Raw genomic sequence first — 24,508 nt, forward strand, 5'->3', positions numbered from 1 at the left:
GAAAGGCAGAGGGGGAGAGAGACAAGCAGAGTCCATGCTGGGCATGGAGCCTGAAACGGGGCTTGATCCCACGACCCTAAGACCATGACCTGAGCCAAAACGAAGAGTCAGACACTTAACCGACTGAGGCACCCAGGCACCCCTGGCTTTGAGTATTCTTAAAACACTTGCAGCAGGGCTGTAGAAGTTTCAACCCAAAGTTCAGACAGAGTGGCATAATCTTGAGAACCATACATATCAAGACTCAAGATTATTAGTTCAAGTTTTAAAACTGATTTATCAGTAATGCCCCTGTCTCTTTCCAACAGATAATACATTTTGACCAAAAAGACCCTATATGATGATGTTTAAATTTAACATAACTTTTGTGGTTCTGCTTTATATTCTTAGTTGGGTCTATGATACTTAAACAAAAAACCTAGAATACATGTCTAATCAACTGGCAAACTTATTTGGTATAGTTGTCTCTGTATCCGAAGTAGACAGCATCTCCGACAGCAGGAACAAGGCCAGAGTGGGATGTTGCAAGATAAGCATTTTTAAGAGTTTATTGTGGTTTTGTAGCAAAAACTAGTCAAATTTTTCTTTCATTCTAGGTAGGGCAATGTGTAACTTGTAGAGGCCACTAACCATTAGTCCTTGTTGCAATGACTTATGAAATCCTAGGAAAGGAGGAAGCTAAAAACTTCTACCCCTCGGGTTTGTTAGCAAAGGATAAGCCTGAGACTTCATAGCGTATGCTAAGGAAAACAAGACAATGAAAAAATCTGAGCTGTACGGGGAGTATTAAAGAAATGTGGATAGGCAAACCATGATCTCCTATGGTTCTGAACATAGTATAGTTTAATTGTATGTGACTGAATACAACGGAGGTTGTAGAATGTGGTAGAAAAGTAACACTGGACACAGGTAGGGTGTGCCCTAGGTATTCCACGCAGAATGCTGAGTGCCTGATCTGATCTCTTTTTGTTAATATACTCAACAACCCTATGAGGTAGATGGAGTTATCCTTATTTTACAGATGAATAAACCGAGGTTTAAACAACTCAAGCAAAGTTATAGTAAAGCCCCTGTTCTTCCAATTCCAATTCTTCAAAGTATATCCACACTTTTTCCCCAGTGTGGATTAAGACTTCTGGTGGAGAGCAAGCATATTTTTGGAAATAAGTGCCTCCTAGAAAACCAAGTGCAAATCTCAACTCTGACACTTGCCAGGTACCTGACTTCTGTGACACTTAGTTTCCTACCTATGGAAAAGCAGCAGTACCACCTCATAGAGGTCATAGGGCTGGTGAGATAGAGGAAACCCTGGAATGCATAACAAGCCACAGCTCACCAAGTGTTTTGACATATATTGGCTCATTGATACTGTGATGTAAGAAGGGCTTATTGTTTTTGTGTTCTGGATGAGCAAACAAAAGCCTGAATGAGTGCTTGTTTTTAGTTAGCTTTTGGTGAAGAGCTTTATAAACCGTGGCAGGGATGTGCAGTACTTCAAGGCTGTGGTTCTCAAACTTCAGGGTTCCTAAGAATCAGCTGAAGAGTTTAAGTTTCTTGGGCTCCTTCCACTCATTCAGTTTTGGTTTAGTAGGGTGGGATCCATGAATCTGCATTTCTTTTTTTATTTAAGCAATCTCAACACCCAATGTAGAGCTTTAACTCATAACCCTGAGATCAAGAATCACATGCTCCTCTGACTGAGCCAGCCAAGTGCCCCTAAATCTGCATTTCTAATGAGCTCACAAGTGATACTGATGCTGCTGGTCTATGGCCCACACTTTGCATGACTCTCATCTTAGATACAAAGGTAACTGCTCACTCCAAAGAGCCTTAAGTTATTCCAGTCCACTGTGTGGCTCAATTTGGGGACTGGAAAGTACTGCCATTCCTTTTGCTGAGAACTTATTAAAAAAAAAAAAAAAAAAAAGCAAAAACGACCAAGGTTGGTCTCTATTGAATTCTACTAAATTAAGAGTGTAAGGCAAGTTTCAGAAAGTTCTTTTCACCCATTTGTCCAGAAGGGATTTGTCTGGATTAATTCGTGATGTGCATGTTTTAAATTCCATTTTTGCATCTGAAAGTGAACTCTCACCATACTGTGCCACTCTTTCTTCATTTCTCAAATATCCCATGCATCCCCCTACTACAGAGCCTTTGCACTCATGATCCCTTCTACTTGACCACCCCTTTAACTATTTTTCTGTTTAAAATTCTCTTCTTGCAGGAAGCATTTCTGAATCCTTGTTTACAGCGGGTACTCATTATATGCACTCTTAGCACTGTTTTCAAAATGTGCCATTTATATTTGTGTGTCCTAACACCCTGCAGTTAAAAATATCTTTAAAATATTTGAAAATATATATTGTCTAAGCTGCTAGGCAAACCAGGTAAACCATTCCGCAGTGGTCTCAATCCTGCCTCATATTAGGATCACCTAGGGAACTTAAAAAATGATGCCCAGGTCTTATCATTAGAGATTCTGAAATAACTGGTGTGGGGTGGTGTCCCAGGATTCGTATTTTTAAAAACTTAAAAAAAAAAGATTTTATTTAAGAGAGAGAGAGCGCATGCACACACATGCAAGTGAGAGGAGAGGGAGAAGCAGGCTCCCCGAGAGCAGGGAGCCCAGTGCAGGGCTCAGTCCCAGGACCCTGGGATCATGACCTGAGTGAGCTGAAGGCAGATGCTTAATGGACTGAGCCACCCAGGTGCCCCTGTATTTTTAAAAACTTTTCAAGTGAATCTAACATGCAGCAATGATGAGCACCATTATTCTATGTTCTAGGAAGCAGTTAAGGCAGGACAGCTATTTGAGCTTGGGCAAAGATCGTTTCCTAGGACCTCAGGCCAGAAGATCTATATTTATCAAGTCAGAAGAGTCAGAAAGGAAATCAGTGGTAGTACAATTCACCTGCTAGATGGTGATTTGTTTAGAGAACCTTGATATTCTTAACTTCTTTGGGAAGTTTAATATCCTGTTATCATCAAGACTTTGTTAAGCTTGGTCAGCAGTTATTTTGGATGTGCTCATACGATTGGTGTGAGTGAACCCGTTCTAGGGAGGACAGGGAAGCCCATGAGTGAATGGTGAAGTGACCAGGAAAGAGCATCAGCATTAGACCACAGATCTCCCAACCCCAGTCAGGATCTCTTTGCCACTACAGCATACTTCTTCCTGTAGAAACTCCTGATATCCACCTGGTAACATTTCTTTTCCCCAGGTGGTTCTTCTGATGGCCCAATTTAACACTTTTATGTCTCCTAATAAATGCATTTAAGATTTACACTTACTTCAAAATCCTATTTTAGGGGTGTCTGGGTCAATCAAGCATCCGACTCTTAATTTCGGCTCAGGTCAAGATCTCAGGGTCCTGAGATCCAGCTCCCTGCTGAGTGTGGAGTCTGCTTGAGATTCTCATTCTCCCCCCCCCCAACTCCACCCATGGTCTCTCTCTAATAAAATATTTTTTAGGGCTTTATTTTTTTAAGATTTTATTTATTTGAGAGAGAGAATAAGAGAGGGAGAGAGCATGTGAGGGTCAGAGGGAGAAGCAGAGCTTCTCCCTGCTGAGCAGGGAGCCAGATGAGGGACTCGATCCTGGGACTCCAGGATCATGACCTGAGCCGAAGGCAGTCACCTTACTAACTGAACCACCCAGGCGCCCCTCAAATAAATTCTTAAAACAACAACAACAACAAAAACCCCCACCAAGCTATTTTAGCTGCGGCATCATACAAGTTTTGATATGCAGTAGTTAAATTGTCAGTTAACTTCTGGTTATCTAACAATTTCCATTATTATTTAACTAGTCACCCAGGTGACATTTTAATACTGCATTGTTATGGTCCCTTGGTAAACTGAATATTGCTAGGTAGCTAATTGGGAAAGAAAATAAAGGGATAATTCCAATCTTTTTTCTTGTTACATAGAATGAGGAAAAGAATGATTGGAATATCTACACAGTTGAGTCTTTTGGAAACCAGAGTTATATAAAAAATTAAGCAATATTTTCTAAAAGTCATAGTGTTACTGTGAAAGTGGCTTACTCACCTGGCAAGATCTTATCTTCAGTAAAAAATGGAATTTAAAATGCTGGCAGACCTAGATGCAGACACACCCCAGTAGTAATGAGCTCACCCAGTGGCCAGATCTTGGTGTCTAAATAATATTTTTCTAAAGGAAAGCAAGGCTCCTTGAAGAAATGGCTGATCCTAAGGTTAGGGCAAGGAAAATACAAGATATGCCTGTAGTATCTTATAATGTCACAAGTGCTCTAAAATCAGAAGTCTGAGGGAATGTAAAAGGGATACGTGAACTAACTTGAAAGAGCTCCCAAGGCCAAAGCTGGTAATCTGGGCAACGAAATCATGTTCTATTGGGTTACAACGCAAAGTATAAAATAAACATACATGATCTGTAGTGATTTATTTATTTACACACACACACAACCGAATAAAGAAATGATAGAGGAGACAAATCTTCCTTGCATGAGGATTCCAAATAATTTTAGATACTCCTCACTCAAGGAAAGAAGTGGAGCTTAATTCTCTCCTCCCTCCTCCCATGTGGGTTGGACTCAGTGACTATCTTCCAAATAGACTAGAATAAGAAAGGGAAATAAGGAAAGTAACTTTACAGTGGAGACCCTAACCACCACCTCAACCATGCAGTCAAAGTTAGACATCACCAATGATATCATGGGTATTATGTACCCCCTGATATGGTAAGGGCACTTCACTTATATGGTATTTTGACCCCAAGCCCGTAACTCCAGTTTAGTCATGAGAAAAAACACTAGACAAAACCAAATTGAAGGACATTCTATAAAATACTTCACTAGAACTTCTCAAGAACTGTTAAGGTCATGACAAAAAAGCAGATTAAAAAACTGTCAAAGGCCAGAAGACACGAAGGGTACATGATGACTAAATGCAATGTGGTATCCTGAACTGCACCATGGACTAGGAAAAGGACATTAGGAAAACTCTAAGACTGGAGTTTGGGACACCTGGCTGGCTCAGTTGGTAGAACATGTGACTCTTGATCTCAGGGTCATGAATTCAAGCCCCATGTTGGGCATAAAGCTGACTTAAAAAAAAAAGTCTGGTGTTTAGTTAATAGCAATGTACGCATGCTGGTTTCTTAGTTTTGACAAATCTTGTAAGGTAATGATAATAATAGTGGTAACTGAATGAGGGGTATATGGAACTCTGTATACATTTGAAACTTTTCTGTGTCTAAAATTATTTCAAAATATTTCTTTAAAAAATTTGGCATATGATTCTCTGTAGCTTATTTCTTTGATATGTAAATCATTTTGTGATTTGTTAATATAAAACCATGTCTTTCTTCTTCTTTTTTTTGTAGTCCCAACACTAACAGGTTATCATTTTTTCCCCTCCTAGGAATACAATTCATATTTGAAGCTGGTGAGCACATGGTGTCTCTCTCTTTAAACTACTGGACGATATGGAGACCTATAGCTCAAGCTTACAGTTGACTGAAGGCGATCTTCTGTTAAGACTAATGAACTGGGATAAACTGGTGGTAAAGGTTTTGTCTCAAGGCATTTTTATTCCTTACTGAGCAATTTTACTCTCATGACAAGCAGCTTTAAGCTGTTCGATAAAAAGTCACACAGTATTTGAGGCAAATGTGCCTAAATGAAGAGGACACATAAAACCTCAGACTCCAAGTGAAGCTACATCTTAACTTTTATAGAGTACACTGTAGTAGGCTTTAATTCACATAGGAATTTCAATCCTAAGGAAAACTACTCAAGTAGCAATAAATGAGAAGTTAAAAAGACCAGACCCCAGTTGCCAGTGCTAGGATGTCAGCCATCTGAGGTCATATACATCAAGTCCACAGGATGACAAAAGGAAAGTCTCAGGAATTTACTCAGAATTAGCTGATGGTTGTAAATATACTGCCAATTATATGAAAATAAGTGACAGAGAACAAAAAGAGGCAGGGAAAAATCTGGGTCTAACCCCTGCAGTCAGGTCCTTGACATTGCCAACACCTGTGAGGTTTGAACATTTGCTAAATGTTGGATTATAAGTCCAAACACAAAGCAATGGAATGCAGGATTTCAGTTACATGGAATGTCCAGAATAAGCAAATCCATCGAAACAAAAAGTAGATTAAGTGGTTCCCCGAGGCTGAGGAGAGTAGAGAATGAGGACAGACTGCTGAAGGGCATGGGGTTTTCTTTCTAGCAGGATGATAATGTTCTGAAATTAGACAGCGGTGATGGTTGCACAACTGTGAATATACTAAATCCACTGAACTGTACACTCTAAGAGGGTGAACTTTATAGTACATGAATTGTCTCAAGAAAAAGCAACACAAACAAGGAAGAAAGCAATACAAAGTGTTCCTCTCCACAAAATGGGCAACATAGGAGTTCATAAGTGCTAATGGCATGGTCAAAATGGAACATCTGAATCCCTACACATTTTTTTTTGTAAAGAACAAAACTTGAGTAATGAAAACACAGAATTAGATCCGTTAGCCTAAGACTATTTTTTCTACCTTAGAATCCATTTGACTTGAATGGAGCCATTTGAAACAAAAATACGTCGACCCCCCCCGAACCGTAACTTGTTTGGAGAGTGGTTCTACAACACAGAAAATGGTCTTCGGATATAATTCTTGTAACTCATCTAGAATGCATTTTGAAATATGAAAATAAGACAAAAACCAACCAAAGATCTGTCACGGTAATGAGGGGCAGACATTTCTTAGTGGGATAGGATGTTGATGAAGCATGTGTAAACCTCTAGCTTTTTTTTTTCTTTTCATGAAGAATATGAGCTCCATGAGAGCAGAGACTATTTGTTATTCAGAGTTATATTCCCTGCACATAGTACACAGTAGATGCTCAGTAAATATTTGTTGAATGAATCAAGTTTATGATGCAGCTGTGAACTGGCTTGTTCATCTGTGCAAGAATCTAAAATGAGTTTATTTTGAAAACTGGCATCATGTTCTTTTGCTAGAAGAAGAAAAATTCTCATTTAACTTACCGAAGAGCTATGTTAACTCGTTTGAATACAGCCATGAAACACCTGAATTAATGAACTAAACTTAAATTAATGAACCTGTTACCAAAGTGAAAACCGGTGAAAGAGCTTTTGTGAAAGCCTGAAGGAGTAGGGGGCATGTCATTGCTGGCCATGTCACCTATTACTCTAAACCAAATTCCACCAAACCCTGCTTTCCAGTAAGAACACTGTAAAGAGGGTCAGAAGCATGATGGTGCTTTGCAGTACAGTTGATATTAGCAGGGATCAATTATCCCACTTTGCTCATATTTTGCCATTAGCTAACAACACTTCTCCCCATAAGTAAAATTCCTTGTGTAAAGCAGTAAAATACCCAAATATTAGTCTGTAGTCTCTTCAGTCTTCATCACACTTCATGTTTTAGGTGAGATTTCAAACATTAGTTGTTACTGTACAGAAGCATTTTCAACTCTTGAATTTTTTTTCAAAAATCATATTCTCTTTCCTCCATTCTTGCCTGACACCTGTCCACGTCGAAAATACTGATGAACAGGCCCTCACTACTACCGGAAGGCCAGAGCCCTGCAAACAGTAGCCACTGACTTCCAAGAGGCAGCCACCACCCTGCTTTCCCCAAACTACCCCCTACACCCGGTGAGTGCCACCAACACCTAAAAACCTCCATCACTCAGGAGATTCCTGGATCAGAATTCTCTTAGCTTCTGGCAGCTATTAAAACTCAGTGTATCATAGAATCATGTTACTTCTTCCAACTGAGAGATTCCAGGCACAGCCCACAGCCAGACTCCAAAACAGCTTTTCAGGCCCCATTTTTTATGACAGATGCTGTCACATGTCTGTCACAAGACTTCCAGGACTTGGTTCTTCGAGAACAGCTTTCCACCACTGTGGAATGGGCTCTGTGGGCTCACGTAACAGGATCCTGTTTTGTGTTCAACTACACTCTGAAGAAAAACGTTTTATTGCTATGGAAAATTTTGTTCTTTGCTTCACAAGTCTTGCCAAGTCTCTTAATGTGGATATTTCTTCAGAGATGGAAGCCAGAAGAACTCTTTGGTTATCCAGATACAAAATACAAAGACTGTTTATTTGGGAGCAGCCCTGGCTTTCTTCATAAATACATTTTGTAGGGGGATGCCCTACGAACAACTGAAATGGAAAACCATCTGTAGAGACTGCAACCTCATAAAAGAAGAAAAAACAAAAAAAGCACAGTGTTCCAGTATCTGTAGGAGAAACAGGCTTAAAACACAGTTGGTTGTATACTCACCAGACTGGCTTGAGTGAAGTTGAAGCTGGGAACAATGTGATTTTCACACATGGTATCGGTTTGGTTTTAAATCCCATACCCACTTTTAAAAAGCAAAACTTAGCTTTGGTTTCTTTCATTCTTTAGAAGACATCTTTGGGTTTCTTAAGCATCAGAGGTAATTGATGATTTAAAATTAGTGGTAGTTTCAAAGTGAATGAGTTTCCCTAGTCCTACTACACACAGTGGAACACTAAGTTATTTAAAAACTTGCCCTTAGGTTTGCTCCCATCCTGAATGCATTTCTAGCTGAAGTTGGAAAGAAGCTTCCTCTGGACTTCCCGAGAGGCTCTCCCACCCAAATACAAGTTCCCTCCTTACCCACAAAGTAGCTTGCCTTTTCCGACTGTAAACACACACACACGCACGTGCACACACACGCGCACACACACACACACACACACACACCCTCAGGAGTGATTTGGATTAGACAACGAATAGCCAGACAGCACCTCCCAGAGATGGGCGCACATGCAGCAGCTGTCAAAAGGAGAAGTCATTTTACTTTTCTTTTAAACTTGCAATGTTTGTCTTTATTTTGTTCTTTATATTTTGAAAGTGAAAAGAAATAGTATTGAGTCAATTTCTTTTTGTTTTTTTTTTTAAATATTTGTTCTATGTATTTACAAGCCTTAAAGTTGCTCTAAAGATTTCAAAAGTATTAAGAGTACTTTTCGCAGGGTAGCACTTTTTTTTTTTTTAATTTTTTAAACAATTCTTGGAGTTCTCTGGTCCACAGCATTTCCTTCTGTTCCAAGGTTATGTATGTTTTGATTACTATTGTGATTTTTTTTTTTTAATTTTCTGAAGCAAGCTGAGAGGCAGGCAGAAAGATTTGATGCCAAAAAAAAAAAAAAATCTTTCTTACCTTGTTCACCCCAAACCTTCTTAAATCTGGACTAACTACTATGCTTTAAAACAAACGTGAGGTGCATCTGAAGGGGAGGGAAATTTATTTCTCTGCTTTTCTATTATACAAGTTGTTTACAGAAACTGCAAATTAAAAAATTACACTGGCATTTGCAGTCCTTAAAATAAATTAAAAGTTCTCAACTTTTTTTTTTTTTTTTTGCTAAACAGATGTGTTTTTTTAAAGTATGAGTCCTTGTTTAAAAAGAAAAGATTAAAACAGAAAATATTTTCTATAAATAATACATGTATTTTGGTTTTAGTGCTCCCGCCCTCAGGTTTGAAGTTTACTTTTTTTCCAGTACCTTTTTCCTCCATGATCACCTTTTTTCTCTTTCCCCTCTCCCACTCGTGCACACGTGGGGATTTCTGCGAGAATTGGCCTTGCTGCACTGTGATTGGCGAAGACGTGAAACTTTTTAAAAAAATACTTAAATTGTTTCTTTTGTTTCGTTTGTGTATTTGAAGCTTTAGTTATCCTCAGACTCCTCTTCCGCTTCCCGCAGCCACGTGAAGAACGCCGTGACAGATTTCAGAGCCACACCCTTCCCATTCTGCTCTGCAGGGTCCTTGCTGCTTTCCCATTTGTAGAAGGCATCCTCAGAGATCACCTCCTCATCGTATAGGCAATCAAAAAACATCCGTAGCAAATCTGCAAGGAAGTAAAAATATACCATCAGTTCTGGAGGTGTTGTAGTTGTGACAGAGAGACTGTATCTCTAAGGAATGACTGAGTGAATGCACGTGAATTCCCCTAGAGGAGAACATCCATAACAATTCATCATATTCCCTCTTTATAGTATAATAGCAAAACGACTTGTCTAAAGGACAGGAAAAAGATTTAAGCAATCTAAATTATTTTTATTGCTATTATTTTGTTCAATTTGAACTCTTTTCTGATAGTGCTGAGATGTTTGATATTATGTAGTTCTCAAACTACACACTATAAAAATTAAATACAAGAATAACTTTTTCACTTTCTTCTATATACATTCTCCATTGTTTGAAGTTTTACAATAAAAATATACAATTTTTACAAATTTTGGAAGAAAATGGCAAAAGGTACTTTCCCCCCTTCTAATGTTGCTTTCAAACTGGAAAGAGTAATACTTTATTTGGAAAATATGGATAAAAACTATCTCATCTGGATTTTATCCAGAGAAACAATAGCCTGTTCTTTTCAATGCCCAGATGATCTGGGCAAATTCAATTTTCTGTTTTGCTCCCACAGTGGAAACTTGACTTATATTACTGTTCAAAAAAGAGAAAAAGTTGGTAAAGTTATATATTCTTTATTTTTAATCCCTTCATTATGGGCTCTTAAGTTCATTTAAAGTCAGCCTCCATTCATATGAATGGAGGGAGGAATAGAATAAACAAAAATTGATAATAAATATTAGGCTTAGAATGAGTCATATTAAAATTTTTCTTTGGGTTTATCTTTGTAATTTTATTAGTTAAGCTAATATTGAAATCACTTTTCATTCTCTAAACGTTGGTTGGTCTACAGGGATATGGAAACAAGTGGCCAAGATTCTACTGATGGTAAATCTAGAATTAAACATCTCTCCAGGGATTATTAAAGCTGATAATTATGGGAGATACTTTAATTTGACTGGCTGAGCATATAGCGTCAATTTCATCTCTTAAAAAGTGAATGAGTCCTTATCCTATAAGAACAGAAAAAGGAAGTCATAATGTTAAATGACCCTCCAAAGGTCCTGAGAAAGAGAAATCAAAGTCAGTTAATTCTCTGATTCAGACTTTGAGTCTCCTCAGTTACAGCCTGAGGATTATTTGTTTCGATCTTTTCCTTTATCCCCAGAGGGATTCATCAGCACTAGCAAAGGAAAGCCCAGCAACAGATACAACCTAAGCAAGTACCAAAGAGCTACTTCAATGTCATCTCTGAAATTGCCCTGTACAACTATCCACTTTCACAAGTTTCAACTGAATTTTCAAGATTTAATTCAGTTAATTTACCAGTATCACTAAGACTTGGGTGGTCCAGGTTACCTTATTCATCTCATTAGCAAAGAATTAATCATAACCCTGAAGTGAAAATTAGTCTAAAACACCTTAATGTCTTTGTTGGGTGTCTGAGGATTCTGAAGAGTATCATCCTCTTTCATTACTAAGACCTGTGTCAAAGAAGGGGAAAGACTGTAATGCATGTATGCTATCACCAAGATGCTCTGGAGTATCTAAAAGGGTAGCCACTAACCACATGGGGCTATTTACATTTAAATTAAATAAAATTTAAAATTAAGCTCCTGAATCACAATAACCACATTCACAAGAGCTCAAGTGAATATATTGTACCATATTGCATGGTACAGATACATTTCCAACACTTAGGAAGACCTGCCCTACAGTGAGGATTAAATCTCTAATATAAACCAGTTTTATTACCACTTTCTCACAAAAGTACATAAAAAATTCAGGTTTATTAAAGTTATTGGTTATTTGAGCTTTTGTTAGTAGTGATTTTTCTATTATGCACTGTTCAAAACCCATCAAAGCATCTCTGAAGTCCTGATTTGGATAAATCTCACCCACTGGTTGCATTAATTGTAAGAGGTAACTTACTGGCAGGTTGATCAAGTTTTACTATTGACGCTTGTAGTGCATAAAGTGCTTGCAGTTCCTTCTCTGTATCTGAGTCTAGGTACTTGAGTAAGATCGGCACCCTCTGCTTGATAACAGCAGTGTCCACTCGGAAGGTAGAACAGTCGGCTACAGGTGATACAAGAACTAAGCGTTACATTTAAGGAGTTAACACACAGTCTTTTTTAATTTTCTGAGTTGGTAAGATGTGACTACAAAGAAAGTGGAAGCAAGGGGGTCCAAGGAAAAGATTTTGAAATCTAAGATATTCTGAAATTATTAATGGGATATTCTTCCTGAAATAATAGAAATACATGGAGAGGGGATGTATTTTGAGTGCTGGGTTCCCTCAAAACCCCATTCTTTATCTTTAATCATAATGAAACAAGGACAGTGATTTTGTGACATTCCAAACTACAAAAGAAACATTAAAAAGGAAATTAAAGTGATAGTTCATGCTAATCTTTTCAGAAGGGTAAAATAGAACCATTTTATTATTACTAGGAGGGCGAGGACTAACTCTAACAGTGGCAAACAACACATACAATCTAGGCCTTTTGGGGTAAAGGCACAATAAAAAGAGGCTGAGCAAATCATCCTCAATGCCAAGAAGCATGAAGTTTTATTTCCTCTGTAAGTTAGCATTGGAACACAATCTTGTGTTTTTTTTTTTTTTTTTTTTTTTTTTAAAGATTTTATTTATTTATGTGACAGAGAGACAGCCAGTGAGAGAGGGAACACAGCAGGGGGAGAGGGAGAGGAAGAAGCAGGCTCATAGCGGAAGAGCCTGATGTGGGACTCGATCCTGGATCGCCAGGATCACGCCCTGAGCCGAAGGCAGACGCTTTAACGACTGCGCTACCCAGGCGCCCCCACAATCTTGTTTTTTAAAGCAGCTTTTATACTTCCCAACTCTGATTTTATTTTTAAAAATATTTACTTTGAGAGAGAGAGCACGTGTGCGAGCACGGGGTGGGGGGGAGGGGCACAGGGAGAGGGACAGACAGAATCTCAGGCAGACTCCCTGCTGAGCGAGGAGCCCAACAAGGGGCTCAATCTCACAACCCTGAGATCATGACCTGAACTGAAATCAAGAGTCCAACACTAACTGACTGAGCCACCCCTACAATTGTGATTAAACACTTAGGGTTTCTACCAACCCTAATCCTATCCACCTATGTGATTAACATTCAGTGACATTGTCTTATCATCTAAGGTCAACATAAAGCAAAAGAAACAACTGGTGTTTTCTTTCCTCATATATATATATTTTAAAGATTTTATTTATTTATTTGACAGAGACAGCCAGCGAGAGAGGGAACACAAGCAGGGGGGAGTGGGAGAGGAAGAAGCAGGCTCCTAGCAGAGGAGCCTGATGTGGGGCTCGATCCCAGAACGCTGGGATCACGCCCTGAGCTGAAGGCAGACGCTTAACGACTGTGCCACCCAGGCACCCCTCCTCATATATGTTTTTATATAAAATGGCGTTTCTGCTGAGACGATGAGTCCTTCATTGATACTAGGTTAAGAGTATTCAACCCATTCATTATAAATCTTGAATGGTAGAGGGAGGATACTGGAGGTGAAAGGTAAAGGTGAAACCACATCCAACAGAGTAGGAAACCCCCGGAGGCATGCAGTAGCTGCTCAGATCTGGGCTTTCTATAGGCCCGGCAGCTGTTCATCCCCCTGCTTGAGATGGCCAGGCACTGCAGACAGAAATGGCACCCATTTGCACAGAAAATGAGTTTCACAGGGCAAATTTTGAAGACAATATAAACTCAGACCCATATCATCAGCAGTTAACATAACGGGGATTTCAGATGTTAAGAGCTGCCTTCAGAAATGTTACTTACCTATAATAGCTGCTTTACAAACGGCTGTCATTAAAGCTCTAAGGAATGTAGGTGAACTCATCTGGCTTTCATCTAGATTAGCCTGAAATAAAAAGTAAATGGAACAGTTAAAAGTATCCTTGGACATCAGAGAAATTATTTCAAAGCAGGCCTCATCTGGCACTAGGGACAGATGGGGTGACATTCTTGTAAACATTAATCTTGAGATTCATTGGAAAATGCTTGGGCTACCACCAGTTCTGTCTGAAAATATTCTAAGTAGCAGCATTTAGTTTTCAGTTTGCTGCCTATATTTTGCTCAATTATACAGTGCTGTGCACTATGTGCATATGGAAGTACAATCATCTAAAAACATTTTTCTTCTTCAATAAATAACTCATATTAAGATGATCTCAAACAGTGTTTCAGAGACTACTTTTCTTTTTTTCTTTCTTTTTTTTCTTAAAGATTTTATTTATTTATTTGACAGAGACAGCCAGCGAGAGAGGGAACACAAGCAGGGGGAGTGGGAGAGGAAGAAGTAGGCTCCCAGCAGAGGAGCCCGATGTGGGGCTCGAACCCACAATGCCAGGATCACGCCCTGAGCCGAAGGCAGACGCCCAACGACTGCGCCACCCAGGCGCCCCCAGTGACTACTTTTCTGAGTGGTGTGCAACCAACCATTTTTAGATGTGCTAACATTGCTTTTTTATCTTAATTTTAATGTGAACTAGAGATTAAACTCAAGCATTGTCTCAAATGTTTCAGATGGTGGTGAGAAAAATGTTACTCTTTTCTAAGGATAGCGGAAACAATGTATTTAGAGATATGTTAAGTAGAGAAAATGGGCCTCAAATTTGTTTCTTAGTTTCTCTTAAGATCTTATCTCCTTAAAAAAGACAGATCTTGCTATAAAATGCTGCCAGATGAAAAGCAGAAGGAAAACACAAACAAAAGGACACATTTTGAAGGCAGGTATTTCAAACACTTTTCAAAGTTTATGTTCCTTATGCCTGTGAACAGAATTAATGCTTGTCTCGGCTTCTTTTAATAGCACAGCATAGTATTTTCCACTGGGTCAGCCTTAAAATGATTGGCCAGGAAAAAAACTTAGGATGTCATTGTAAACCTCTGTGTCAGAAAGCTTAGAATTTCAAAGATATTTGGAGATGAGTTAAATGCTTATGACTTTTAAAACTGACACAGATTAACTAGCAGCTCTCTGTTAAATACCTAACCTCAAACATCACTTGGGGAGAGCAGAGTTAAGAGGGGTTAACAAATCAGATGGCCAGCTCTGTAGGATACCAGCAGCACTGTACACAGAGGGCTGTGTTATACAGTAAGAGGTTTCATTACCAATCTTTTCCAAAAGAACAGAAACATGTGGTGCCACTGCTAACAGCTGAGGATGGGGATAGGATGGGGCAAGCGCCACATATAAAAGATCTGATGATTTATGTGTTATAGCCAGTTGCTGGTTTACACCTTGTAAAAAACAAACTGTATTTAGACTGAAGCCAGGCTGGTCTAGGTCCAGAAATTACTTTCGCAAAGTCCGAACAATTATTTTTGAAGAATAAATGAGAGAATAAAAACACACTATTACTTTCTGGTTCAACGATACTTTAAAAATAGGTTGATAGAACTATTTCAATTACTGAATATCATTTGAAATTCCCAAATACTTCTGAAAAAAAAAAAAAGAACAGATTAGCTAAAAAGAATTAGCTAATAAATACCACTTCCAAACCATTTGACTGTTTCTTAAAAAGATAAAAACTGCATTGCTTCTCCTAAATAAGGCTAAATATTGCAATTCTAGTATTTAAGAATACAACAGACCTGAAGAATAGTGTCGAAAACATCATAGATTAAGCGAAGATTTTTTTTTTTAAAGATTTTATTTATTTATTTGACAGAGAGAGAGAGAGCCAGCGAGAGAGGGAACACAAGCAGGAGGAGTGGGAGAGGAAGAAGCAGGCTCCCAGCGGAGGAGCCTGATGTGGGGCTCGATCCCAGAACGCCGGGATCACACCCTGAGCCGAAGGCAGACGCTTAATGACTGAGCCACCCAGGCACCCCAAAGATTTTTTTTTTTAAAGATTTTATTTATTTATTTGACAGAGAGAGAGCAGAAGCAGGGGGAGCAGCAGAGGGAGAGGGAGAAGCAGGCTCTCCGGTGAGCAGGGAGCCTCATGCAGGGCTTGATCCCTGGACCCTAGGATCATGACCTGAGCTGAAGGCAGACGCTTAACCGAGCCACCCAGGCACCCCAGATTAAGCAAATATCTTAACAAAAATGGGCAAGAACAAGAAGGCAGATGGGTCTGCTAACTGGAAAAGCAAACTCAGATTTACATAATTCTGGTACCAGACACAGAGCAACAAATGTCTTCATATACTATGAACCAGCTACTATTACATTTTTTGTTTTTTCTTTTTTTAGAAATCATCTTTATTAGTATAATCTACATTCAGTGAAATTTACCCTTTGTCTTCTCTGTAAGGAGAATAATTATTGGTCCAGAATAGGCAGAATAAATAGTGATATAAAAAAGTGAAGCCCAACATCGATGAAGAGGTGAAAATAGCATCATTTTGCAATACATGAGAACATAAAAGACCAAATCGGTGAAATGATGGTGATCTATGAAAAATCACGACAAAAGAGAATAATGTTAAATATGTAAACATTGACTGGATTTCTATTTTTTTTTAAAGATTTTATTTATTTATTTGAGAGACAGTATGAGAGAGATAGCTAGCAGGGAGGAAGGGCGAGGGGAGAGGGAGAAGCAGGCCCCCCACTAGCAGGGAGCCTGAAGTGGGGCTTGATCCCATTATCCTGGGATTATGACCTGAGCCATAGGCAGATGTGTAACCGACTGAGCCACCCAGGTGCCCCGACTGGATTTTTAAAACAGAAAATAAGGCATGTCAATAATATACCAGAAAGGCTGATGCTGATTCCATGCTAAATCCTACAACAAACTACCATGTAAATGGCTTAAAAGTCTTAGAGAAGGAAAGATATGGTTATGCCAAGAGGTATAAGTAAGTACATGAAAAACAAGTGATACTAAACTAACCTCCTTTCCTTTTCTGATTTGATTAGTATACAGTAGCTCAGATGGATATAGGTATATATTCCCTGGACTTCAGTAAGGCTTCTAACAAATTATATAATGGCAGCTGTATCCTTGTGGGCATGATGGACAGTAAAATAATGTGAAATAATAAACAGGTTAACGGCTGGAAGTGTCCATGGGGGTGGGGATGGGATCTTGTCCCTGAAAGGAAGCTACTTTGCCCCATTCACACATTTTACCCATAACGTGGATAAGGATAAAGTTGACATATTAATGAAATGGAAGGAGGATATAAAGTGAAAGAGATGGCAAGAAAATTTTATGACCAAAGTCAGAATCTAAAATGTCCTGATAGACAAAAACTTATATCTAATTTAAGAAGATGAACATAAGCAGAAATAATTTTTAAAAGCCCCATTCTGGTTCCAAAACCAAATGCACTGAAGTTCCAGATGGGAGAGATGACTAAACTGTAGAACATGAAAGAATGGGTGCTATATGACTGAAAGAGCAATTTGAGTTCAGTGTGGTGAGCCTGCCAGAAGCACAGAGTCCAAAACAAAAAGTGGAACAGCAGAGTCTAACTGCACACTGCTGCATCACATCTGGCTATCATGCTCAAACTGCACTTGTGAGAGGGATACTGAAAACCCAGGCTATGTCTGGGTAAGAGTAACCAGACAAGTGTCTGGATTTCAAGAAAGGAACGAGAGAACCTAGAGAGGGAGACAGGGATACAATGGTAAACTATTACAATTAATTAAAAGAATCACAACTAAGTGACAGGATAGACTTACTGTCCTGAACAGACATGAAGGAAAACAGATTTAAAAAAACCCCAAATTATCAGAAGTTTCATTATTTCTCAGTGCCTACGAGTAAATAAAGAATTAACAAACCATTTCAAGGACTACAAAAAAGGATTTATCCAAGAGGGAGAGGACCAGATTAGCCCTCCATGACTTTCTTTCAACTTGATTATATGATCCCATGGACAATGTGTACAAATAAAACATACTTACATAAACAAGAATCACTAAAGGAAAACAGTAGCAGATTAAAAAGAGACATGATCAATACATTCCACAAGAAAAATAAAGTTCAAAATTTTCAGAAGGGAGAATTACTATGAAGATGAAAGCCAACACAATTCATAATAATTACATATTATTTACTAATTTCATCCAGAATAGTATTTAAAATGCAGGAACATTTAGAAAAAATATGTATTTTTTTAAATTACAGATTTTTATTTATTTGAGAGAGAGAGAGAAGGAGAACAGAGAGAGAGGGTAAGAGGGAGAAGCAGACTTTCCGCTGAGCAGAAAGCCTGATGTGGGACTCGATCCTAGGACCCTGGAATCATGACCCGAGCTGAAGGCAGATGCTTAATTAACTGAGCCACCCAGGCACCCAAAATAAGTTTTTTTTTTGAATAGTAAAATAAAGGGTATATCCTAAACTAATAAGAGACCCAGAAAAATGGCTTCAGTTTTAAATAGTTTTACTTGACTTTATAAAAGACTATAAATCTTTTAAAAATAAAAAACAGCCTTATAGCTTCAAATACACATACAGGAAAAAATAAAAACTAACTTCATCAAGGTTAAATACTCCTATGAAATAAAAGGGAAGATACAGGCAAACCTTGTTTTATTGTGCTTCGCTTTATCATACTTCAGTGATACTGTGGTTTTTTTTTTTTTTTTTTTTTACAAATTAAAGGTTTATAGCAACCCTGCATCAAGCAATTCTATCAGGACCATTCGTCCAACAGTATTTGCTCACTTCTGTGTGTCACATCTGGGTAATTCTCACAGTATTTTAAACCTTTTTATTATTATTGTATTTATTATAATGATCTGTGATCAGTGATTATGACTCACTGAAAATGATGGTTAGCATTTTTTAGCAATAAGTATTTTTCAAGATATTATGTACATTTTTAAAGATATAATGTTATTACAGACATAACAGACTACAGTATTGTGTGAACATAACTTTTATATGTACTGAGAAAACAAAAAATTAATTTGACTTGCTTTATTGCAGTATTCGCTTTATTGTGGTCTGGAACCAAGCCCGCACTATCTGAGGTGTGCCTGTATGTGAATGAAAGCGATCCCACAAGAATCATTCTTGTAGAGATATCAGGAAAGGTGACATTATAATCTCTATACCTCTACCCAGTCAAAGATCTGTTCATCATTCGCTTTGTCTTCAATAATGAGTTTCTCGAGTCGCTTATACAGCTCTTCAGCAGAGAGTTCTTTTTTTGAAAGTGCTTCAGAGGAACAGGAACTGTCAGACTCTATAAAGTCCAACTTCTGAAACATAAAATGTTGTATGTATTAATGTAAGTCAATATTAGTAACACCCTGAGAGGAAAACAAAGTCATGGGCTATATGTTCTATTTTATACAGAGTCCAAATGATCAGCTGAAGCTATTTTTTATTTATAGCTCTGTAAGAGTCTCACTCTACTACTTTTCTGAATATTTCTCCAACTTTTTATATTGTCTATCTCTGATTATCCTTAAGAACAAAAAACCAGCAAGACCCCTAAAATTATCTCTGTGGCTATGCTCCCTCCAAATCATTCTGCTGTGCTCCTAGCAGTCACACAGCTCTATGGCAGGGCAGGAACACTGATGGTACAATTTAACTCCTTCTGTAGCCTTTGGTTTAATATCAGTACTGCACTGCCACAGAACAGCTGTCAAAATTCTAAATTTGGTGAGGTCCTTCAAACACTTCCTGACCATTCTGAATCCAAGGCAGAGAAATGATGCCATTTTATAAAATTCCTGAACAACCAGTGTGTTGTAGGGAGGACAACAAAAACAAAGGGTTTTATCAGTATTGCACAAAAGATCTTTTTCCCCACAAAAATCGTTCAGTTCCAAAGGACTGAATATTCTGATACGGAGGAAGACTGTAAATATGTAGTCACTGCAATGAACCACATCATCATGGCCTGGGTGGGTCCAACCCAGTGCAGAAATGCCTTTGCGTCAGCCTTCAGAGCACCATCCGCACCCACTGTTCACGGCATGTGGTGGGCATACAGGGCCCCTGGGAAGCTCCCTGAACACACGTAAAGAGCTCTGCAGCCCTGTTAGGAGCACTGGTTTCGCCTCTCCTGTTCTGAGATGCTGGTAGTCCAAGGCTACTCTCACTTTGTCTTAAATACTTGACAAGAGTTATTTGACTGTTGTCTCACATCTATGACAATGACTCTGGAAAGCATAAAAACAGTGTACACACTTTCAAATTCTCCCAGAACACTGGCTCGCTCTACCACATACTTAAGTCCTAAGGCCCCACAAGGGGCAGCCTGATGGAGCACAGATACATGGACTCTAGAGTCAGAGATGGGGGTGCGGGTGGGGATTGGGAGTTCAGTTCTGACTCAGCTACTTCTTCTACTGGGAGGCCTTATTCTAAGACGGGAAGACCATCACCAACCTCAGCCAGTTCCAAGGGCTCAGAGCACCAAGAATGTGCACTGCGCTGGGCACCAAAAGGACTCTAGGAGCATACACCTGGTAGAGTCCACCCACTAACCTGGAAGGGAAATGCCCTAAATCAGCAGGACCACGCACTGTTTCCACTGCCTAACAGTGTGCTGCTCACACACTAATCTGAGCTTCTCTTATGATCCTGATACCAGTGATACAAAGTATAAGCATCACAGTTGCTCTCACAGTACTTACATGTGGGCAAAAAAAATTCACAGATTTGACATACCCTATTTTCCAGGAGGTAATTTAATCCTGAATCAAATACCATCTAACCACAGGGCACATCTAAAGATGGACAACCCAAAGGGTATTGGGAAGAGCTATCTCTTCATTTAGAAGAATTAAAAAAAATATCTGAAAAAAAAAAAGAATTAAAAAATCTCCAATTATGTAACTACTATTAAAAAAAAAAACCAAACTTCTGATGACTAAAAACAAAACGCCAGGGCCTGATGGATTTCCCGGGGAATTCTACCAAACATTCAAAGAAGAAATAATACCTATTCTCCTAAAGCTATTTCAAAAAACAGAAACAGAAGGAAAGCTACCAAACTCATTCTATGAGGCCAATATTACCTTGATCCCCAAACCAGGCAAAGACCCCATCAAAAAGGAGAATTACAGACCGATTTCCCTAATGAATATGGATGCCAAAATTCTCAACAAGATCCTTGCTAATAGAATCCAACAGTACATTAAAAGGATTAATCATCATGACCAAGTGGGATTCATCCCTGGGATGCAAGGGTGGTTCAACATTTGCAAATCTATCAGTGTGACAGATTATATCAGCAAGAAAAAAGCCAAAAATCATATGATCCTCTCAACAGATGCAGAAAAAGCATTTGACAAAATACAGCATCCTTTCCTGATTAAAACCCTTCAGAGTGTAGGGATAGAGGGTACATTCCTCAATCTCATAGAAACCATCTATGAAAAGCCTACAGCAAATATCATTCTCAATGGGGAAAAGCTGGAAGCCTTTCCCTTAAGATCAGGATCTCGCCATTATTATTCAACATAGTACTAGAAGTCCCTGCAACAGCAATCAGACAACAAAAAGGGATAAAAGGTATCCAAATCGGCAAAGAAGAAGTCAAAATGTCTCTCTTCGCAGATGACATGATACTCTATATGGAAAACCCAAAAGAATCCACTCCCAAACTACTAGAAATTATACAGCAATTCAGTAATGTGGCGGGATACAAAATCAATGCTCAGAAATCAGTTGCATTTCTATACACGAACAATGAGACTGAAGAAAGAGAAATTAGGGAATCCATCCCATTTACAATAGCACCAAAAATCATACATTATCTTGGAATTAACTTAACCAGAGACATAAAGGATCTATATTCTAGAAACTACAAATCACTCTTGAAAGACATTGAAGAAGACACAAAAAGATGGAAAAATATTCCATGCTCATGGATCGGAAGAATTAACATAGTTAAAATGTCCATGCTACCCAGAGCAATCTACACTAATCTAAATTTTTAACAATTCTTTTGCAATAAGAATATTTTAGGTGGTGGTTGCACAACACTGTGAATATACTAAAAGCCACTGAACTGTACACTTTAAAATGGTTAACTGGATGTTATGTAAATTTCCCCATAACTGTTAAATAATACTTGAAAAAATTTGATGATTTTTATGCCTTCTGACACATGTACATAAAGTTATGATTATACACATACACTAAATATAAAAAAAGGAAGTCTGCCATAATTGTTCAATTCTTGGAGGTGTAGTTAAAAATAATCAAAATCAAAATCATTGGTAATTTTCAAGGGTATAAGGCAATGTGATATAGAAGTATGCTTTACTCAATGAAGTTTCACTATGCAAAGCCAATAGATTAAAATATTAAAGATTATTAGCACCAGCTTTTCTCTAATACCTTTGGAGACTTTGATATATTCCTATACCCCCCCCCCAAGATCCACAAAGGAAAAGCTACCTTAAATTCTGTGGGGGAAAAAAAATTCATCCTACTGTTTAAACTGGGTGTTATACGCAACTAATGAATCATCGAACTTTACATCAGAAACCAGGGATGTACTGTATGGTGACTAACATAATATAATAAAAAAAATTTTTAAAAATTGTCTTTACCATTTATGTAGCAATTTAAAGTAATATTTTCCTACGAAGTTTTAGAAACATGCTTCAATAATTGCAAGTTCTCTGATTTGATGTTGATAAATTAAATACCCTACTCCCACAATTCAATATACACACAAAAACAAAAGATGATGGCCATAAGTTCTTTTAAGAATAGGAAATCAATTTTTCAAAATCCTGAAACATTTTCCATATTTATTCTTAGGTTAGAGCAACTATATAGAATACCAGCTTAACCGACTCCAAACCTACAAAAATAACTGAAAATCTGAGAGCAATTAACAACAATAAAAATCAAACACGAGGTACCTTAATTGCTCATTAATAAAATATGACATAAAAATTTGAAGATGAAAGCCTTTACCACTGCCAAAGGGAGTTGGTGGTAAGCTGTAAAATTTGTAATCATCCCTGTGAAGTTTGCATCTCAGAACCCCTGTGTTTCTGCATAAGTTATCTCATCTTTCTGGAGCCTAGAAGGCTGGGCTTCAAATTTATGGATCAGTTCATCGCTACCTCTTGCAGAATGTACTAGGGTCCCCAGAAAAAAAGGCACTGAACCAAGTATTTTAGAAAAAAGCCAAAAGTCAGGATAGGGAAGACCAGTTCTAAAACTTAATTTTTCTAATTGCCCTTTAAACATTTTTATTAGTAACAATATTCATAATTGATTACTTCTCTGTGCTCAGTGCTTCTTAAACATTATCTTATTTAATCCCCATAAAGATTCTACAAGGTAGGTACCATTAACATATCCTAGGTGACGAGTCTGAGGCTTAGAAAAATCAGGTAATTTGTTCAGAGTCACATGAAGTGGTGTAAGACTGGAACCTGAATCCAGGTTTATTTGAAACCTGAGTGTCATATGCTTTCCTATTTCTGGATATATACCTAGAAGTGGAATTGCTGGGTCATATGGCAATGCTGTGAGAAACCATCTTTATGTTACTTTTATATATTATAACTTTATACACTGTGTGCTTGTTCATACATATTTATAATTATTATTTTATGGATTTTCCTTTTAAAACATATAGGAAACAAAAAAGAGAAGCCACAAACCAAAACACAGTAATACCTCCTTTTATATTTACCTATGTAGCTACCTTTACCAGTAGTGAACTTTATTTCTTCATATTACTTGGGGTTTCTATCTAGTGTTCTCTTGTTCCAGCCTCAAAAACTCACTTTAGCATTTCCTGTAGGACAGGCCTATTGGTGACAAATGCACTTAGCTTTTAAATCTGGAAATGCTTTACTTCCTCTTCATTTTTAAAGGAATTTTGCCATTTGTAAAATTCTTTGTTTAAAGTTATTATAAATCGTTATTTATCCATTTGAGAGAGAGAGAGAGAGAGAAAGCACACACAGGGGGAGGGGCAGGAGAGGGAGAAGGAGGTCCAGACTTCCTGCTGAGCATGGAGCCTAACTGGGGGCTCGATCCCAGGACCCTGGAATCATGACCCGAGCTGCAGTCAGACACTTAACAGACTAAGCCATTCAGGTGTCCTGAAAATTATTAAATTTCTTGACTAGATCATCCCAGTATCTTTTGACTTTCATGGTTTCAGATGAAAAATTGGCTGTTGATCTTATTGAGGATTCTTCATACAAGACAATTCACTTCTTTTTAGTTGCTTTCAAGATTTTTATCTTTGTCACTCAAAAGTTTCAATGTAATATATCTCAGGGTAAATATCATTGAGTTTATCTTGCTTAGAGTTCACTGAAATTCCTAGATACGTAGATTCCTATCTTTATTTATTTATTAAAAAGATTTTATTTATGTGACAGAGAGACAGCCAGCGAAAGAGGGAACACAGTAGGGGAGTGGGAGAGGAAGAAGCGGACTCCCAGCGGAGGAGCCCGATGTGGCACTTGATCCCAGAACGCTGGGATCACGCCCTGAGCTGAAGGCAGAAGCTTTACGACTGCGCTACCCAGGCGCCCCAGATTCCTATCTTTAATCAAGTCTGGGAAGTTTTTGGGTATTTTGTCTTCATATATTTTTTCTGCCCTGTCCCCTCTCTCTCTCTTCTCCCTTCTGGGACTCTCTAAGGCCCATGATGGTAT

General features: G+C 38.3%; 1 protein-coding gene across 3 annotated transcripts in view; it reads right to left on the reverse strand.

Moving 5' to 3' along the window:
* Nucleotides 1–8,846: 8,846 nt before the first annotated feature.
* The window catches only part of EIF4G3 (eukaryotic translation initiation factor 4 gamma 3), a 361,657-nt gene continuing 345,995 nt past the window's right edge, over nt 8,847–24,508 (reverse strand). For all 3 annotated transcript variants that reach the window (XM_040645901.1, XM_040645903.1, XM_040645902.1), the window contains 4 exons: nt 18,965–19,111; nt 13,714–13,795; nt 11,840–11,986; nt 8,847–9,902 (listed from right to left, as the gene is read on the reverse strand). In XM_040645901.1, coding sequence (XP_040501835.1) covers nt 9,721–9,902; nt 11,840–11,986; nt 13,714–13,795; nt 18,965–19,111 — 558 coding nt within the window. In that variant the 3' untranslated portion in view covers nt 8,847–9,720. The remainder of the gene's footprint in view (nt 9,903–11,839; nt 11,987–13,713; nt 13,796–18,964; nt 19,112–24,508) is intronic.

This window comes from Ursus maritimus, unplaced genomic scaffold, assembly GCF_017311325.1.
Source record: "Ursus maritimus isolate PB19 unplaced genomic scaffold, ASM1731132v1 scaffold_32, whole genome shotgun sequence".
In the NCBI taxonomy this organism is placed as follows: Eukaryota; Metazoa; Chordata; class Mammalia; order Carnivora; family Ursidae; genus Ursus; species Ursus maritimus.